Raw genomic sequence first — 19,096 nt, forward strand, 5'->3', positions numbered from 1 at the left:
TCATAGGTAACTAACCACACCACCACGTTCATAGGTAACTAACCACACCACCACCACCTTGTTCATAGGTAACTAACCACACCACCACGCTCATAGGTAACTAACCACACCACCACGCTCATAGGTAACTAACCACACCACCACTACCTTGTTCATAGGTAACTAACCACACCACCACGTTCATAGGTAACTAACCACACCACCACTACCTTGTTCATAGGTAACTAACCACACCACCACTACCTTGTTCATAGGTAACTAACCACACCACCACGTTCATAGGTAACTAACCACACCACCACGTTCATAGGTAACTAACCACACCACCACTACCTTGTTCATAGGTAACTAACCACACCACCTTGTTCATAGGTAACTAATCACACCACCTTGTTCATAGGTAACTAACCACACCACCTTGTTCATAGGTAACTAATCACACCACCTTGTTCATAGGTAACTAACCACACCACCTTGTTCATAGGTAACTAACCACACCACCACTACCTTGTTCATTGGTAACTAACCACACCACCACTACCTTGTTCATAGGTAACTAACCACACCACCTTGTTCATAGGTAACTAACCACACCACCACGTTCATAGGTAACTAACCACACCACCACGCTCATAGGTAACTAACCACACCACCACGCTCATAGGTAACTAACCACACCACCACGCTCATAGGTAACTAACCACACCACCACGTTCATAGGTAACTAACCACACCACCACGCTCATAGGTAACTAACCACACCACCACGCTCATAGGTAACTAACCACACCACCACGCTCATAGGTAACTAACCACACCACCACGTTCATAGGTAACTAACCACACCACCACGTTCATAGGTAACTAACCACACCACCACTACCTTGTTCATAGGTAACTAACCACACCACCACTACCTTGTTCATAGGTAACTAACCACACCACCACGTTCATAGGTAACTAACCACACCACCTCGTTCATAGGTAACTAACCACACCACACACCTTGTTCATAGGTAACTAACCACACCACCACTTGTTCATAGGTAACTAACCACACCACCACGTTCATAGGTAACTAATCACACCACCACGTTCATCGGTAACTAACCACACCACCACCACCTTGTTCATAGGTAACTAACCTCTCAGTTGGTGGTGACTTACTCTCTTCTGTATTTGTCAGTGTACAACTCCTGCATGCAGACGGTTCCTGTCCCGGTGGTCGGCCTGTACCCAAACACACGTCAGTACCAGTTATCTTCTCCTACTATATTGGTGCATCAGGTAGCATAAATTATTTCTAGGCTTTATATCAGAGGTAATTGTTCTCCAGTGGAATTCAGCAGTCTTAGTGTTGTGTCTAAGCTGGTGTGTGTTCTCCAGTGGGATGCAGCAGTCTTAGGGTTGTGTCTAAGCTGGTGTGTGTTCTCCAGTGGAATGCAGCAGTCTTAGGGTTGTGTCTAAGCTGGTGTGTGTTCTCCAGTGGAATGCAGCAGGACGGTGCGTTTCTCTCCCTGAATCAGACCCTCGTCCCCAGACACAGCTGGAGCACACACTAACAGCCCTGTGAATGATCCATGTTAAAACCTTCAACTAAACAATTTCCTGCCAAACGTTGTCAGTGTGTTGCGTTGGCACAGGTGTCAAACTCATTCCAGAGGGACGAGTGTCTGCGGGTTCTCTCCTCCCTTGTACTTGGTTGAATTAAGGTCACGGATTACTGTCCTCACCTGGTTGCCTAGGTCTTAATTGAAAGGGAAAACCCAGCAGATCCTAGGTCCTCCATGGAATGAGTGACACCCTAATTTAAGAACAGTGGGTCTACTTGAACAGGGTCTCGAGGTAGTTGTTCAGGCATAGATCTAGGACCAGCTTACCTTCCCCATATGACACCATGTTGTTTTCTAATAATAGAGTCAAACATATGACACCTGGATCAAAGACTGACAAGTAAACTGGATTCTTTAACGAAAAAACTAAACTTTATTAAGAAGTGAGAGAAAGGCCGATGGAGGAGTGATGTCATCATGCCAGGGGACGTTTTCTCTACGTACACAAAACAGAGCTCAACACCATCTTTCCTCTTCTTCAGTTTCATCTCCACTTTTCCTCTCGCGTTGTCACTTCCTGAGCAGGGTCACTGTGGGGTCAATCCCGTCTCTCCTCCCTTGGGTCTCTCGATCCAACAAGCTCCATTGCTGAGAGTCTAGTGCTGTTTTCTCCTGAATGAGCATCCTGGGTGAAGGAGAAAGAGTTAGTTATGGTCCCAGACAGATTTCACTTTTATATGGGAGGGAGAGTGAGAAGATCAAACAGTTTATTGTTAAGGCCAGACTGACAGCCTACCGGTTATTCAATAATTTAATCTAAACTGTACACTCGTCTGCGTAACCAGCGTTTGACGCGCTGCAAGTCCCACCTCTCCCATCTTCTCATTGGTTTTTAGGAGCATATACCCACATTGGTTATAGAAATATGAACTAAAGGTCCACACACCAGTCCAGTCGGTGGTGGTAATGCACTTAAGTTGGTTGCCAACCGACAAAGCCCACAGAAGAAGAGTACACTAGAAACTAAATAGGTTTCCCCTTTTATCTGTGGATTGTCGGAGTATAGAACACACAATTGTGTACAACTCAAAATGGGTCAATATTCTACAGAGATCCAGAAAAAAGGACATTGTGCATTTCAGATAAAATAACCCAATGTATACATCTATGTAATTTATCCAGAGCGACTTACAAATTGGTGCATTCACCTTATGATGAACAACCACTTTACAATAGTACATCTTTACTTTATCCTATCCCAGGTATTCCTTAAAGAGGTGGGGTTTCAGGTGTCTCCGGAAGGTGGTGATTGACTCCGCTGTCCTGGTGTCGTGAGGGAGCCAGAGCAGCGAACAGTTTATCTCCCAGGACAAATTAGCTCGCAACAGCAAGGTAGCTAAATGTTTTGTGTTTCAACCTGAACAAATCAGTCAATGTAAATAAATTCATTAAGCCCTAATCTATGGATTTCACATGACTGGGAAGACATATGCATCTGTTGGTCTAAGATTAAAAAAAGGGTCTCATGCTATTTCTGTGCATTCAAATTGCCATTGATGAAATACAATTGTGTTCATAGCTTATTCCTGCCCATACCGTAACCCTGGGGCACTGTTCACCCACGCGACGCCGATTGGATGTACTGCCAAATTCTCTTAAAACGACGAAGGCAGGTTATGGTAGAGAAAAACATTCAATGCTCTGGTGGATATTCCTGCAGTCAGCATGCCAACTGCACGATCCCTCAACTCATCTGTGGCATTGTGTTGTCTGACAAAACTGCACATTTGAGTGGCCTTCTGTGTAATGATCATGCTGTTGAATCAGCTTCTTGATATACCACACCTGTCAGGTGGATTATCTTGGCAAAGGAGATATGCTCACTAACAGGGATCTTTTATTTCAGCTCATGGGACCAACACATGCTGCGTTTATATCTTAGTATATAGTTGGTTCAGAGCTCGTTCTGATATTTCAACCTGCCTGTCTTGGATCGCGTCTGGTGTGGACATACAAAACCAACATGGTCCAGTCAGCATGTTATATGGACAGACATTCACTAGGAACTCATTGCATGCCAATATTGTCAATCATTAATACTAGTACAATATTGACCAACTGACTGATGACCCAGGAAACGGTATATAGCACCGCTGTCACTAAGCAAACAATACAGGGAATAGGTTCCACCTGGCAACAGCACATAGTGAGAAATATGTTTAACATCAAATCGCAATACACAGCATTTTGAATGTGTTTTTGTGCATCTCTTGGTGATGTTCTATCAATTCATGTGTATCGGAGCCATTGCCGTTCAAGCAGCCAGAAATTCAGGCACCACTGATAGTCAATAGGAATATGACTTTTAGATTGCAAAACAGTCCGTCATACAGGTCAGATTTTAATACGGGCCAATGTCATAACACGAGAGGTTGTCTTCTCTCAAATGAGCCATCATTTTTGCAATTTTCTTACATCGAAATGTGTAATTTAACAGAGGGTCTAACACATTCCTCCTGTGTCTGCTTCGTCAGTCCAGGGTGCATTGCATGGTGCTGCTGTGAATGTCAGACTCCACGATGAGGCACATCGATCTGCAGGTCGAAAATGGTGAGATTGTAGACTCCTAAATTGATAGTGCAGTTTGTTTAGGTGATTTCATAGCTAACTAGCAACTTCATATGCTGATATTGACTTGTGTTTAGGTACGTTTGCGAGCCAGCTACCTACCTAGCTAGCCTATAGAGCTTTGCATTGTGGATTTTGTAGTCGACTTGAGCTGCAACAGATTTCCACAAGTTGCTACCAACCTTATAACAAAATGAAACATTTCTTCACAAAACATTGTCCACAGTGTTATGTAGCACTGTAAATGATAGGAATGAGTGGTTTTGGATGGAATCTTCCTTTCAGTATTGTTCTGATATTGTGAGGTCCCTGGCCATTCCTATCCCCACAAATACTGCCAACCTGAGCTGTGGTGAATACAAACCAAGCCAGCTGAGCTGGTAAAGGATCACACTTCAATTGGGGCTATTGAAAAGCAATACATTAAATTATTTTGGTCATGGTCAGTAAAGTATGAAAACTACATTTAACTGGAAAACAAAAATAGTTTTATTTGACATCTCATGGCATGATTCTAAAGAGTGGCAGGTCAGACTTTTACAACTAGAAACAGAACAGACAGTATTATTTCTGTATACTACTGTGTTCCTGCAGTTACTTATTGAAAGGAATCAGTGGAGACTCCTTCCAAACAAAGACAATCACAAGGTTACTGTATGCCTTGGTAGACACCTCATTCACTCTGGAGACAATGAATGGGCAACACATAAAGGCATCAATCATGTCCAACAGTATTTTTCCATCCTGGATACTCTGTGTGGAAGGCTGGGAGTGTGTGTAGTATAGTACCTTCTGTGAGGCGTGCTTTACCCCCTGTAGGTTGACACAGGACTGTGGAGCATCCGACACACAGCACGACCGTCTGGGCGTGACTGAACACTGTCGTGATCTTATAGCATCCTGTAGAGAGAACAGTAAAGACAAATTAACATTCACCTCAATGTCCTAAACTGAACGAGACGTACTCGTGTTTTCAGTCCCAACAAATCACACACAAATTATGTTCGAATTACTGTTGTGTTCTTGCAGTTATTGAAAGGAATCAGTGGAGACTCCTTCCAAACAAAGACAATCACAAGGTTACTGTATGCCTTGGTTGACACCTCATTCACTCTGGAGACAATGAATGGGCAACACATAAAGGCAAGTCGCTACTCATCCCTCTAGAAACAAGTCAGTCTCAGTAATCAATAACTACCAGACTAGATTTACATTTAAGTCATTTAGCTGACAACTTACAGAGCGCATACATTGTTGTACTGTTCCCCTGTGGGAATCAAACCCACAACCCTGGCTTTGAAAGCACAATGCTCTACCAACCGAGCCACATCGAGTTTCCATTGGCGGACTGACCAGTTTTACTGAAGACAGGCAAACCAATGACTTGTCAGTTGAATATGGTCCCACATCCTTTGATTCTAAACCAATGTCAGTTTAGTTAACTTTTTTTTTAAAGTCAGTTAAGAACACGTTCTTATTTACAATGATGGCTGCGTTTGGTGTGAGCTGAGCCTGGGAGTCACTTCTAGCTAAGCTACAGGGAGACACACTAACCTGGACATTTGACATCCATAAAATACGAGTTAGGGCTCTGTACAAGACGCTTCTTCTTGTGACTTCTCTTCTCCTCCTCGGAGGTTGGGTGCAACAGGTCCTTTGCGAGCTGAAAGAGAAACCAGAGGGTGGCCATCTTAGAAAATGCAGATGGAAAAGTCCATTTGATAATCTAGCTAACTAACAAGTTAAAACAAATGTCCATACAGGAGACGTGTACGTAAGTTAGTATAATCAAAAATATTTGACAAAAAAATTTCGTCTGGTAAACGCCTGGCTAGTAACTTCAGTACTGGCTAGCCTAAGCTTTTTAACGTTAGCTTGTTTAGCTAAAGAATGCGTACGTCCACTAACAAACATAAGTCAAGGAATGCGCATATCTAGTAAAACTGCATCGTGTACAAGCGCTGTCAAATGCTTAGAAACAATCACTAAACATCAAACTAGTTAGTTACATGTCAGTCCATGCTTTCTAGTGCATGTACGCCGCCATATTGCATCAATTCAGCAGACCATAGCACGCGCTTGGCACGCAGTTTAAGATTGTTCTAGCTATCCATTGGTTGAATAATTCTGAATATAAATAAATCTGAATATTTGCAAAGTTCTAATACATCGATGGATGTGGTCATGTCCCGCTCAAACAAAATTCCCGAGCTGAAGCAAGGGTTATATTGCCTGTGTGCGCACTTACTGGCATGTTGGCGAGTTTGTAGCCGTTGCCGAAAAGAAGGATCAACCGGAAGTTGACAGTTAATAAATGAACGGGGTCGAAGAGCAGGGGCCGGAAGTGTTTTGTCGCTATTACGTGTCAAGGAGGCGAGACAAAGGAGGCCATGTTTGTGAGGTCAACTCTTCCAAAACACAGGTCTACACACAGAGGTTTTGTTCAGCGCCATCTATAACTAGCCTTACTGGCACATTTTGTTAGATTTCTCTCGCAGTGTGAGGGAGAGACCACATATTTTTTAATAGAGACATTCAATTTTATATTTCTCATCCACCTCATTTTTTCATTTACTTGTCAGTCAAATCGTGTTTGTTACTCATTGTTTTATCCACGAAAATAAATATGGTACTAAGGAAACGTATACAGAGATATTATAACATATTTCAGTACATGGGGCTCTATAATACACCTAAATAACCATTGACTTTATTCATATGGTCGAGCGCCCTCTGCTGTCTATAAGCAGTATCGGTCATTCCTGCTGTCCCATGTCAGTCTGTTCCCTCCACTGTAATAACTGAACCTCTCCCTCTACGTAATTCTACGTGAACTTCGGCAGGAGAAAGTTTTTGGGCGAAAACGTAGCCCTGTCTGTGTGGAATGGATGTATGTTAATCGGCCTTTGGAAGAAAATAACTTGACATTTTGGCTTGATAAATGGATTTTAACAAAGCTTTGTGGCGCTGTAGAATTGTATAGCCCATTGAAGTGCTGAAACGTTGGTTCCAACTTTCGTTTTGAACTTGTGGCGTTCTGTTTTATTTTTCTCGGACCAAAAGAGACATTGGGGGAGAACCGTATTTACCGGTGACAGTTTTCAAGGGAAAGGGAAAACTAGCGGATTTTATGCTAAAGAAAGCAGAAATTCCCCAGGAGAAATGAGAGTGTGATTTTGACCTTTGTGTATGTTGAGCAATACTTTTTAAGGCATTTGTTAACCTCTTAAACGTTACAAATAAGTGTAAGAAGAACATTGGAAAGTGTATTGGTTTTGTAAAGAGTCATAGTTTCTGATCATTCACCAAACACTTTGAAAAACATTATGGCGAAGAAGTACGACTTCCTTTTCAAATTATTACTCATCGGAGATAGTGGAGTGGGGAAAACATGTCTGATTATTCGATTTGCTGAGGACAACTTCAACTCAACCTACATATCAACTATCGGTATGTAGCCTAGCTCTACGAAATCCCATTTAATCGGTTATAGCCTAATCGCCCCCAAAATATTCAGCAACCCTTTAAATTCGTCATTGCTGATATAGGTACCATTCTGTCAGCTAACATATAATGCCAAGTTCTTATCACTTTCACCACGCAGTTATCTCACGTTTCCAGTTCTGCTGTGTTCATGTCTCTACACGTCTATCGCTGTCTTCCTATATCCCTATTGTAGTTCACCTGCATTATTGCTGTGTTGCTGTTGTTTCTATATCTTTTCCATATCTCCCTCTCCCTTCCCTCACTTTACCCAGAGGGTCCACCCACCCCCATTCCTCCTATCTCTCCTATCTCTTTTCAGTCTCTCATTATCAGAAAAATGGTTGTCCTCCCTTGGAATTCACAGTTTAAGACGCCCATCTTCTCTGTCCTCTCTCTGCCCTCTCTCTCTATCTGCCATCCCTCTCTTTCTCTGACCGTCCCTGTCCTGCAGGAAACCCAGACAATAACAAACCCAGAGACCGTGTGTGTGTGTGTGTGTGTGTGTGTGTGTGTGTGTGTGTGTGTGTGTGTGTGTGTGTGTGTGTGTGTGTGTGTGTGTGTGTGTGTGTGTGTGTGTGGTACAATACAGCAGAATGGGGCAGAGCTAGACAGACTTTACTATCCCAGTGAAAGTTTGATGAATTGAGAATGCCTGTCTCCCCCTCCATGCATGTTAAATGGTTTAATTGGCATGACCTATATTTGCTGCAATGTGTGTGGGAATTGAACTCATTGTCTTCCCTCCCTTCCTGTCGACCTCCTCCCTCCCCTCTCTCTGTCATCCTCCCATCCTTTCTTCAGGCATCGACTTTAAAGTAAAGACCATAGACGTGGAGGGAAAGAAAGTCAAACTGCAAGTCTGGTAAGAGAAGAGGATCCAGGCAGAGAAAGAATGAAAGGTCCATTTAGGACTACTGTTTGCTGCTCTCTAAGAGTGATGACCGTTATGGGACCGACACACAGATTTTATTCAACTCCTCGTGTGTTATGGACATGTGTCTACTTCTCTTTCTCAGAGGAAAGAGGAACCTCCCTTTTTACCAAAACAACCAACTGTTTATGACAGGGTTTACTGTCCAAATGTCACTCAAAGGGTCACCACACACTGATTGTAGTACAAGACCTTAGGAATGCAAGATTTTGATTTTATTTGTCTTGTTAGACTAAAGGCAGGCAACCCAGTATGCAATAGCTGCAATATACACTACAAATCAAAATCACATTGTATTTGTCACATGCGCCAAATACAACAGGTGTAGTAGACCTTACCGTGAAATGCTTACTTACAAGCGCTTAACCAACAATGCAGTTCAAGAAATGTAGGGGGACAATGTAGATAGTCCAGGTGGCCATTTGATTAGTTGTTCAGCAGTCTTATGGCTTGGGGGTAGAAGCTGTTAAGGAGCCTTTTGGTCCTAGACTTGGCGCTCCGGTACCGCTTGCCTTGCGGTAGCAGAGAGAACAGTCTATGACTTGGGTGACTGGAGTGGTTGACAATTTTTTGGGCTTTCCTCTGACACCGCCTATTATATAGGTCCTGGATGTCAGGAAGCTTGGCCCCAGTGATGTACTGGGCTGTACGCACTACCCTCTGTAGCGCCTTACGGTCAGATGCCGAGCAGTTACCATACCAGGCGGTGATGCAACTGGTCAGGATGCTCTTGATTTTTTACCTTTATTTAACTAGGCAAGTCAGTTAAGAACAAATTCTTATTTTCAATGATGACCTAGGAACAGTGGGTTAACTGCCTTGTTCAGAGGCAGAACGACAGATTTTTACCTTGTCAGCTCGGGGATTCGATCTTGCGACCTTTCAGTTACAAGTCTAACACTCTAACCACTAGGCTACCTGCCGCCCGATGGTGCAGCTATAGAACTTATTGAGGATCTGGGGACCCATGCCCAAAAAGGTGTTGTCGTGCCCTCTTCACAACTGTCTTGGTGTGTTTGGACCATGATAGTTTGTTGGTGATGTGGACACCAAGGAACTTGAAACTCTCGACCCGCTCCACTTCAGTCCCGTCGATGTTAATGGGGGCCTGTTCGGCCTGCCTTTTCCTGTAGGCCACGATCAGCTCCTTTGTCTTGCTCACATTGAGGGAGAGGTTGTACTCCTGGCACCACACTGCCAGGTCTAGAACTCCTCCCTATAGGCTGTCTCATCGTTGTCGGTGATCAGGCCTACCACTGTTGTGTCGTCAGCAAACTTAATGATGGTGTTGGAGTCGTGCTTGGCCATGCAGTCATGGGTGAACAGGGAGTACAGGAGGGGACTCAACATGCACCCCTGAGGGGCCCCAGTGTTGCGAATCAACATGGCAGATGTGTTGTTGCCTACCCTTACCACCTGGGGGCGGCCCGTCAGGAAGTCCAGGATCCAGTTGCAGATGGAGGTGTTTATTCCCAGGGTCCTTAGCTTAGTGATGAGCTTTTTTGGGCACTGGTGTTGAACACTGAGCTGTAGTCAATGAACAGCATTCTCACATATGTGTTCCATTTGTCCAGGTGGGAAAGGGCAGTGTGGAGTGCAATAGAGATTGCATCATCTGTGGATCTGTTGGGGTGGTATGTGAATTGGAGTGGGTCTAGGGTTTCTGGCATGATGGTGTTGATGTGAGCCATGACCAGCCTTTCAAAGCACTTCATGGCTACCGAAGTGAGTGCTACGGGGCAGTAATCATGTAGGCAGGTTACCTTTGCTTTCTTGGTCACAGGGACTATGGTGGTCATTTTGAAACGTGTAAGTATTACAGACTCGGTGAGGTTGAACATGTCAGTGAAGACACTTGCCAGTTGGTAATGCTTTGAGTACACGTCCTGGTAATCCATCTGTCCCTGCAGCCTTGTGAATGTTGACCTGTTTTTAAAGATCTTGCTCACATCGGCTATGGAGAGCGTGATCATACAGCTGGTGCTCTCATGCATGCTTCAGTGTTGCTTGCCTCGAAGCGAGCATGAAAGGCATTTAGCTCATCTGGTAGGCTCGTGGTGACCAAAAGCATGTGGGCACCTGTTCGTTGAACATCTCATTCCAGATTCATGGGCATTAATATGGGGTTGAGGTCAGGGCTCTGTGCAGGCCAGTCAAGTTCTAACACACCAATCTCGACAAACCATTTTTGTATGGACTTGGCTTTGTCATGCTGAAACAGGAAAGGGCCTTCCCCAAACTGTTGCCACAAAGTTGGAAGCACAGAATCGTCCAGAATGTCATTGTATGCTGTAGTGTTAAGATTTCCCTTCACTGGAACTAAGGGGCCTAGCCGGAACCATGAAAAACAGCCCCAGACCATTATTCCTCCTCCACCAAACTGTACAGTTAGCACTATGCATTGGGGCAGGTAGCTTTGTCGTGGCATCAGCCAAACCCAGATTTGTCGGTCGGACTGCCAGATGGTAAAGCGTGATTCATCATTCCAGAGAACATGTTTCCACTGCTCCAGAGTCCAATGGCAGCTAGCTTTACACCACTCTACCTGACGCTTGGCATTGCGCATGGAGATCTTAGGCTTGTGTGAGGCTGTTCGGCCATGGAAACCCATTTCATCAAGCTCCCAATGAACAGTTCTTATGCAGAGGCAGTTTGGAACTTGGTAGTGAGTGACAATTTTTACACGGTACGTGCTTCAGCACTCAGCAGTCCCGTTCTGTGAGCTTTTGTGGCCTACGACTTCACGACTGAGCCGTTGTTGCTCCTAGGCGTTTCCACTTCACAATAACAGCACTTACAGTTGACTCGGGCAGCTCTAGCACGAACTGACTTGTTGAAAAGGTTGCATCCTATGACGGTGCCACATTCAAAGTCACTGAGCTCTTCAGTAAGGCCATTGTACTGCCAATGTTTGTCAATGGAGATTGCATGGCGGTGTGCTCGATTTTTATACACCTGTCAGCAATGGGTGTGGCTGAAATAGCCGAACCCACTAATTTTAGAAGAGGTGTCCACATACTTTTTTATATATAGTGTATATCTGGCATATGTCACTGAGTACACTGAGATATTGACTGGCAAGGCCTTTGGTGTAGGCTATGACTTCACCTATGTTTTATCTGTCAGTGAATGCCAGTGAGTTATCATAAAGCCAGACATGAAATCTGAAGCCGCCATAAAGAGTTTATTGAACTGGCATAAAACATACGCATGTCTCATCTCTGTGGATTCCACACCCCTGGTAGAAGTTGTCCTTTAATACAGGATCAGGTTAACCTCCCCAAATCCTGACTTGAGCCATTAGGGGGATATGCCATATTGACCATCACAGGAGGCTGCTGAGGGGAGAATGGACAGAACGGAGCAAATGGAGTGGCATCAAACACCTGGAAACCATGTGTTTGATGTATTTGTTACCATTTCACTTATTCCGCTCCAGTCATTAGAACGAGCCTGTCCCCCCCAATTTAAGGTGCCACCAACCTCCTTTGCCGACTATAGCTCAGTGTGTAGGTGGGGAACTTCCACGTTCTGTGCTGTGAGAACATTAGTGTGACCATAGCGTAATGTTTTTGCAGAAGCGTGGATAATTGATGTGCAGGACACGTGTGTAAAGGCTGTATTGCTCTGGATATGTATGTATAAACAGTGTACTCTTTGAATTGGGTGCTGCGTTAGAAAAACAGGAAATGTATAGAGAAAGAACAGCTGCCAACACAGACAAATCTGCAGTAGTTTCAGTGCTCACTACAGATGTAGGATCTTAATTTGATCATTCTTTTGTTTCTGAGAATCATCCTGCAAAGCATGAAATCCAAACTTGTAGTGTATTTGATTTTTAAAAAGGGTTCTAAAATGTGTAATTTCCACTTTGAAATTTCAGACTTGATTTACCCTTATGGAAAATGTATCAACCCCCACAAAAATGCTCCATTAATTATAATCCACATAATAATTCACATTTCCTGTTGCTGCAGGATTATTTTCCTGTTGTAGCAAACTGGCTCAAATTAAGATCCTACATCTGTACTCTAGGGTGTTCAAAGAGCTACTTTTTGAAGGAGGTGAAACATTTTCTCTAATGTATTCTGTTTCCAGGGACACAGCAGGGCAGGAGAGGTTTAAGACCATCACTACAGCCTACTACAGAGGAGCTATGGTGAGTCTCTCAACTCTCTCTCGATCAGATCACAAGCCATTTAATCATCTACACCTGTCTAAAACTGTGAGCACAATCAGAATGTGGACAAGATCAGGACAAAATGGGCATCTTAGCACCAGGCATAAACGGGCCTTCTCTCTCCCTTCACCTTTGTAGATATGAGAGAACATTATGGGTGTAAGATTATGACTGAAACTATTAGTATCATATTTCTTACATCCATCAGGTTGATTTTGAATTGCACAATGTTTTATTTTTGACTCATGTCTCCCGTGATCTCTCAGGGCATCATCCTGGTGTATGACATCACAGACGAGAAGTCCTACGAGAACATTCAGAACTGGATGAAGAGCATCAAGGAGGTGACAGGGAAACACACAGACTGACTGTTGACAGGGAAACACGAAGACTGACTGTTGACAGGGAAACACACAGACTGACTGTTGACAGGGAAACACGAAGACTGACTGTTGACAGGGAAACACACAGACTGACTGTTGACAGGGAAACACGAAGACTGACTGTTGACAGGGAAACACGAAGACTGACTGTTGACAGGGAAACACGAAGACTGACTGTTGACAGGGAAACACGAAGACTGACTGTTGACAGGGAAACACACAGACTGACTGTTGACAGGGAAACACGAAGACTGACTGTTGACAGGGAAACAGTTGACAGGGAAACACGAAGACTGACTGTTGACAGGGAAACACGAAGACTGGCTGTTGACAGGGAAACACGAAGACTGACTGTTGACAGGGAAACACGAAGACTGACTGTTGACAGGGAAACACGAAGACTGACTGTTGACAGGGAAACACGAAGACTGACTGTTGACAGGGAAACACGAAGACTGACTGTTGACAGGGAAACACGAAGACTGACTGTTGACAGGGAAACACACAGACTGACTGTTGACAGGGAAACACGAAGACTGACTGTTGACAGGGAAACAGTTGACAGGGAAACACGAAGACTGACTGTTGACAGGGAAACACGAAGACTGACTGTTGACAGGGAAACACGAAGACTGACTGTTGACAGGGAAACACGAAGACTGACTGTTGACAGGGAAACACGAAGACTGACTGTTGACAGGGAAACACACAGACTGACTGTTGACAGGGAAACACGAAGACTGACTGTTGACAGGGAAACACGAAGACTGACTGTTGACAGGGAAACACGAAGACTGACTGTTGTGAAAGAGGGAAAGGACAAGACATGACACAGGCCAGAAAGAAACTGAGAGGGCAGCATTTTCTCAGGCCTCTAGGAAGGATTTGAAACAATACAATGAGACATGAGCAACACTACCAGAGGGTCTCATACTACTGTTTCCTTATTCTGTGGTCAGTGATGGATGACTTTTAGAAAAGCACGAGGAGCAGAAATTATGTAGCTGTCTCTCCACTGACATTGGAGGCACAGTCCTGGTCCTCATTATAGAAACATGTTAACATTCTTTAGATGAATCAGCCATTATGCACAGTGACATCAAACAACCCCTAGACAGACAGTCTTATGGAATGACTGCACAGGACATTATTCTGATTGACCAGACTTGCCATCTATAAACCACAATAACAAGGGTTACATTGAGACTAGATGTTGGTCTGTTTTCTACGGGGGTGCCTTTAGCGAATAACGGGGCATACAACTACACTCCCAAAAACATGTTTAAATGTGTTTAATTTTGTTTGCATAGTTAACAAAGATAAGTTCAAAGTGGACATTTTGAAATGAGTTCATGATTTCCCATCTGAACCAAGAGTTAGACGTGGCTCCAATGTAGAGCTGAATTAAAACCTCCTAGAGGGTGCTTGTGGAGGCAGAATTAAGGCCAGAAGTTGAGGGATACGTCATTGAAATATAAAATGGATGCCAACTCCCTATCTTTTATCCCCCAGAATGCATCAGCGGGGGTCAGCCGGATGTTGCTAGCTAACAAGTGTGACATTGAGGCCAAGAGGAAGGTATCCAAGGAAACGGGGGAAAAGGTGAGCCTCTACAATTTTAATAATCATTGTTTTGATTATGAAGTGTTTTCTTTCAATGATATTGACACTGATGTGCAGATGTTAGTGATGGATGAATGGATGTGTGGATCATTGAGGGCTAAGAGCTCTGACTTTTCAACATGTTCCCAGTTGTTTTGAACGTGGCATAAACTCTGCTGATTAGGAGAGGGACGTGACATCATATCCTGCTGTAATCACACTTGTGTTATGTTGTTGACAGCTGGCAAAGGATCATGGGATCAGATTCTTTGAGACCAGTGCAAAGGCCAGCATCAATGTTGATGAGGTGAGATAAATATGTTATTTTAGATATTATATTTATGTCCTTTATTCAATCACAGAGTCTGTCTTTATCTGGTCCTTTATTATGCATTTCACATGGGGAATATGGGTGATATGTTCTTTTCATACAGGTTACATGTGCCACATACTCTAATAATCCCCATGCCCCCTCTCGCCTACTGTTACCCTTTCTCTGCCTCTCTCTCCCTCCACCTCTTCCTGCCTCTCTGTAGTCTTTTATGGCTTTGGCTCGAGATATTCTACTGAAGTCCAGCAAGAAGCCGGGCTCCACAGGTCGCGAGGTCAAAATCACCAACGCTGAGAAGAAATCCTCCAAATGTCTCCTACTGTAGAGGCAGAGCTGGCCTGTCCTGGCTGACTCCTCGTTACCTGAGGGAACTATCACATATAGGAACAATATTATTGCAAAGGAAAGGGTTTCAAAGGCGCAATCCACAAGTTCTCTGTCCCCTGTGGCAACAAGATCAATTTCAAACACTATTGACTTGAGAAAATATATAAATGTTTTCATTTACTACCCCCTCCCCTTTAAAACATGCTAACTACATTTTTTTTTACCAGAAAGCGTAACTTATGGATTGCACTTTTAATGACCATGTAACTATGTTGAGGTGGTCCAAGGGCATTTTACAGAGGAATATCCAGTGGTTTGTTTAAATAATAGGATGAACACCACCTTGATTTCACCCAAAACATGTTTTGTATCAACTGTCTTCAATCTCCTGCAATGGCTTTGTTGTCATGGTGACTGACTGATTGACAGCCATGGTATGTTTACACTCCACCAGAGCCATACAGAGTTAAGGAAAATATCTTCCATGTTGGCTCTGCATGTTCCATGAGACAACATTCCAATATGAATTCCTTCTACAATGATCTGTTGAATTAGATGTTTTGGAACCAACATGGTGGTCGCTCAAATTCTAAATCCCAAACCGAGTTTGCTGAACTCTGTAATCCCATGGCTCTGGACTTCACACTGTAGGGAAGTGGTGCACAGCTCCTTAATGGAACAAGAGTCTGCTGTGTTTCATCTGATCTCTCTATTTCAGAGGAATTATTTTTCCTTGATTAACCAGGAACATTAACAAGTGACCTTTCAGTGAAACTGCCAATCACATTCTTGCTTTTTGATTGAACAGTTGATGTAACAGTAGATTGTCTCGAGAGTGTAACTAGAGGACCTGAGTTGTGCACCGCTGCCATAGAATCACTTTTCAGTGTCACAGCCAAAGAATTTGAATTAGGACAACACGCAGACATTCCTTTCCATTTGTTTTATTTCTATGGTCATAGCAGCTCAGAGCTGTTTAGGCAGAGCACAGGGGGCATTCTAGAGAGTGACGGGAGTTTAGATCTATATGCTGTAACTATGGTGATGGAACATTATGCTCTTAAAGGGATAGTTCACCCTGAATTGTAATTTTGCCTGTGTTTTCCACACTACGTAAAGATGAGTGATCTGGGTTGTGCCTGTTGTAAACTATTCTTCTACTACATAAAGTGTGGTGCACCCCTGGAGGTAATCACTGATGTACTACTGGATAGATTTGCAAATATATCTCTCCATATATCATATACTGTACTGTGATTGGACAAGACTTCCACCTCGATACTCTCACCATTCCAAACGTGTCAGATCAGTGATTACTCTGAAGGAAGGAATGATGTCGCTTCCCATGCCAGACACTATATAATAATTACTGTGCCAGCAAGCTTCTCTGTCTATGGGTTCATTTCAATACTCTAAAGTGTCTTCTGGGAAGAAGACGAGGGGAAGAAGCTACACCAGACTGTTGATGATGCACCCTGTGTGTTTTTACTCTGATATCTCACTGTCCCCTCCTTCACCTTTCCTCTTTTCCGTCACACACCTTTTCACCCTATCCACCATTCCTTGTCTGATCAATTATCTTATGACCAATGTATTCCATTTTACATACGCGCTGCTTAGCCTATTCAATAAAAGACTGTCAAAAAGAACCCTTCTATTTTGTAGGCTTATACTTTAATTTTCTCAGGGTGAATTGCATTTTGGTGCATCACTCTTGTCTGTCCCACTAAAATAGTGTATCTCAGTTTACAGGAGTCAGTGCATTGTCCCCCACTCTCCAAACATTCACAGTTTCATGAATAAGTCTAACAGCCCCCCCTAAAGAGCATTGCTGCATTTTTACGCTATGACAATACCAGCTGGGCAAAATGTGTCTAATGGTTTACATAAATGTTCTTGTTGAGCCCCTCGCCATTTCTTCCCCCTGGTATGTATAGGCCTATATAAGAGATGAGGATGGAACCAAAGTGAAACATAATGTGACATGCAGGCAGTCCTATAGTGTGAGACGTGTATAATAGGGAACTACAACTGCCTATAGTCCTGGGACTACAAACTTCCTGGAGGACGCACAGTGCAGTGAAATCCTATCTGATTGGCTGGCTGCAGTAAGCCTTGAAGGTGGGTGCCCCTCCCGCGCAGCATCAGCACCACCAGGACACTCGGGCTTTGCCGCATCCTCCTCGCGCGTCTTGCGTGCATTTTCGTCACATGACGACGTGTCGGTTTACAAACACTAGGCATTCCTTTATTTTGCCTCTATGGTGAAGGAGAGAGGATGGAGGGGTGGGGTGATGGTGAACGGGAAAGAGAAGAATGATCATCAGCAAGGCTCTTTGACTTGGGAAACGGATGTGTGTGAAACTGGAACCGATCGCTTGAGATGTGTGTGTGACGTATAATTCGGTGCAGTGAGGTAGATGTCCGGGATATACAGAAGCAGAACGAGAGGCCCGCGTGACTGCTGCAGGGAAGAGAGAAGAGGACAGAGGGGGGTGAGTTTGTGTGTTCCAGCGCAAAACTCCCACGGAGGCAAAAGATGGAAAGAGGAGGAATAGTAAATGAAAACAGCACAAACGTACCGACGGCTCAAGGAGGATGGACTTCCTATCATTTATTTACGTTTACTTTCGACGGATTTAAGTAATTTCTTAACCTGAACGGTTTGCCGACCGGACCGATTAAGATCTGATCAAGAGCTATCTCTCTCATCCTTCGGATAGGTCCGGTCGTCGGACCTTCGTGAGGACAGAACAACTCGGGCCTTGTTTCGATGCTTGTTCCTCGTCACCTTGACAAGATCCAGACCCACTCACCGCCCTACACAATACATGTGGTTTCTCATTACGGTAGAAACAACGGGATATCTGGTGCTTATTAACGGGTGATGCTACAGGGCTGCGGCCTCGGGGCTCCGCCCAGCGCAATGCTATGGACCTTAGGAGGTAGAGATATGGAGAGAGAGGAACGGAGGAACGGAGGAACGGAGCTGTGTGTCGTAAATGCATTTAGGTTCTCAAGGATTAGCCCTAGGTATTTTTCTTGTTTTTTTCCTTGTCTGGGGTGCAGTTTTAATAGGACATAAACACTCTGCTAAGCAGCTATTGCTGTTTTCATATGCTAAATAGCCCAGGCTTCTGAGTTGAGAGTTTTTGGAAACTGCACTGAGGCGCGTCAGGATCGAACCTTGCGGATTGCACAACGCGCTTTGTCATCTGCCAATTGACTACGCCGGGTCAAAGTGAAAAGGGGGGGATTTTTTTCAAAGCAACAAACTCTCCATCTCTCTTTCACACACACACACACACACACACACACACACACACACACACACCGCATATAGGCCTACACACGCACACAGACTCACCACTCTCCACACCCACCAGCCATGCCATCCCGGTCAGACTCCAGCAGTGTAGTGTCAGCCTCTGGCTCTAGGGGCTGGTCAGATAGCTGCCGGGGCATGTCTGGCCGTCAGGGTGGCGCCAAACTGCTGCTGTACCTGGGGCTGTGCCACTTGGGCCTGGGGGCCATGGTCCTGGCCTTCTCCTTCACCAGCATGGCCTTCACATCCTCAGCCCGCGTACGACAGTCCTGCCCCTTCTGGGCCGGCTTCTTTGTGAGTATCCTGTGGGAGCATCTTTAAATGGGCTGAATCACTACCTTTCCTTCATC

At 44.3% G+C, this 19,096-nt stretch overlaps 3 protein-coding genes and 2 non-coding genes across 7 annotated transcripts in view; 2 read left to right on the forward strand and 3 right to left on the reverse strand.

Moving 5' to 3' along the window:
- Positions 1–1,963: 1,963 nt before the first annotated feature.
- On the reverse strand, positions 1,964–6,535 carry LOC106605899 (40S ribosomal protein S27). 3 transcript variants are annotated; one of them, XM_014201900.2, is made up of 5 exons: positions 6,430–6,535; positions 5,736–5,844; positions 4,971–5,081; positions 4,029–4,147; positions 1,964–2,238 (listed from the first exon to the last, which is right to left on the reverse strand). In XM_014201900.2, the coding sequence occupies exons 1-4, from the start codon at positions 6,433–6,435 to the stop codon at positions 4,056–4,058; spliced, it is 318 nt and encodes a 105-aa protein (XP_014057375.1). In that variant the 5' UTR covers positions 6,436–6,535; the 3' UTR covers positions 1,964–2,238; positions 4,029–4,055. The 3 variants fall into 3 exon arrangements, with proteins under 3 accessions (XP_014057375.1, XP_045554942.1, XP_014057376.1); XM_045698986.1 differs by lacking the exon at positions 4,029–4,147 and having other exon boundaries at positions 6,430–6,534; XM_014201901.1 differs by lacking the exons at positions 4,029–4,147; positions 6,430–6,535 and having other exon boundaries at positions 5,736–5,886.
- LOC123739750 (small nucleolar RNA SNORA13) lies at positions 4,762–4,896 on the reverse strand. Its single transcript, XR_006767907.1, has one exon. It is a non-coding gene; the product is annotated as a small nucleolar RNA SNORA13 (small nucleolar RNA).
- LOC123739739 (small nucleolar RNA SNORA13) lies at positions 5,192–5,327 on the reverse strand. Its single transcript, XR_006767896.1, has one exon. It is a non-coding gene; the product is annotated as a small nucleolar RNA SNORA13 (small nucleolar RNA).
- Positions 6,536–6,967: 432 nt separating the features above from the next.
- On the forward strand, positions 6,968–17,070 carry LOC106605895 (ras-related protein Rab-13). Its single transcript, XM_045699001.1, has 7 exons — positions 6,968–7,631; positions 8,469–8,529; positions 12,697–12,757; positions 13,045–13,122; positions 14,674–14,763; positions 15,005–15,070; positions 15,300–17,070. The coding sequence occupies exons 1-7, from the start codon at positions 7,508–7,510 to the stop codon at positions 15,417–15,419; spliced, it is 600 nt and encodes a 199-aa protein (XP_045554957.1). The 5' UTR covers positions 6,968–7,507; the 3' UTR covers positions 15,420–17,070.
- Positions 17,071–17,608: 538 nt separating this feature from the next.
- Positions 17,609–19,096, forward strand: part of LOC123733553 (protein FAM189B-like) — a 68,845-nt gene continuing 67,357 nt past the window's right edge. The window contains exon 1 of the mRNA XM_045712842.1: positions 17,609–19,040. Within this exon, the coding sequence (XP_045568798.1) occupies positions 18,810–19,040 (231 nt within the window). The 5' untranslated portion in view covers positions 17,609–18,809. The remainder of the gene's footprint in view (positions 19,041–19,096) is intronic.

Source organism: Salmo salar, chromosome ssa02 (assembly GCF_905237065.1).
Source record: "Salmo salar chromosome ssa02, Ssal_v3.1, whole genome shotgun sequence".
NCBI classification, from domain to species: Eukaryota; Metazoa; Chordata; class Actinopteri; order Salmoniformes; family Salmonidae; genus Salmo; species Salmo salar.

What these genes read in the sequence shown, in the direction of transcription:
- LOC106605899 (XM_014201900.2), bottom strand. An exon ending in TATGGATGTCAAATGTCCAG is followed by an intron (nt 5,082 to 5,735) that starts GTTAGTGTGTCT and finishes TTCTCTCTACAG; the next exon opens with GATGCTATAAGATCACGACA. An exon ending in TAAAGCACGCCTCACAGAAG is followed by an intron (nt 4,148 to 4,970) that starts GTACTATACTAC and finishes TTCGACCTGCAG; the next exon opens with ATCGATGTGCCTCATCGTGG.
- LOC106605895 (XM_045699001.1), top strand. Translation starts at nt 7,508, where the DNA reads ATGGCGAAGAAGTACGACTTCCTTTTCAAATTATTACTCATCGGAGAT. An exon ending in AACCTACATATCAACTATCG is followed by an intron (nt 7,632 to 8,468) that starts GTATGTAGCCTA and finishes TCCTTTCTTCAG; the next exon opens with GCATCGACTTTAAAGTAAAG. An exon ending in CCAGCATCAATGTTGATGAG is followed by an intron (nt 15,071 to 15,299) that starts GTGAGATAAATA and finishes GCCTCTCTGTAG; the next exon opens with TCTTTTATGGCTTTGGCTCG.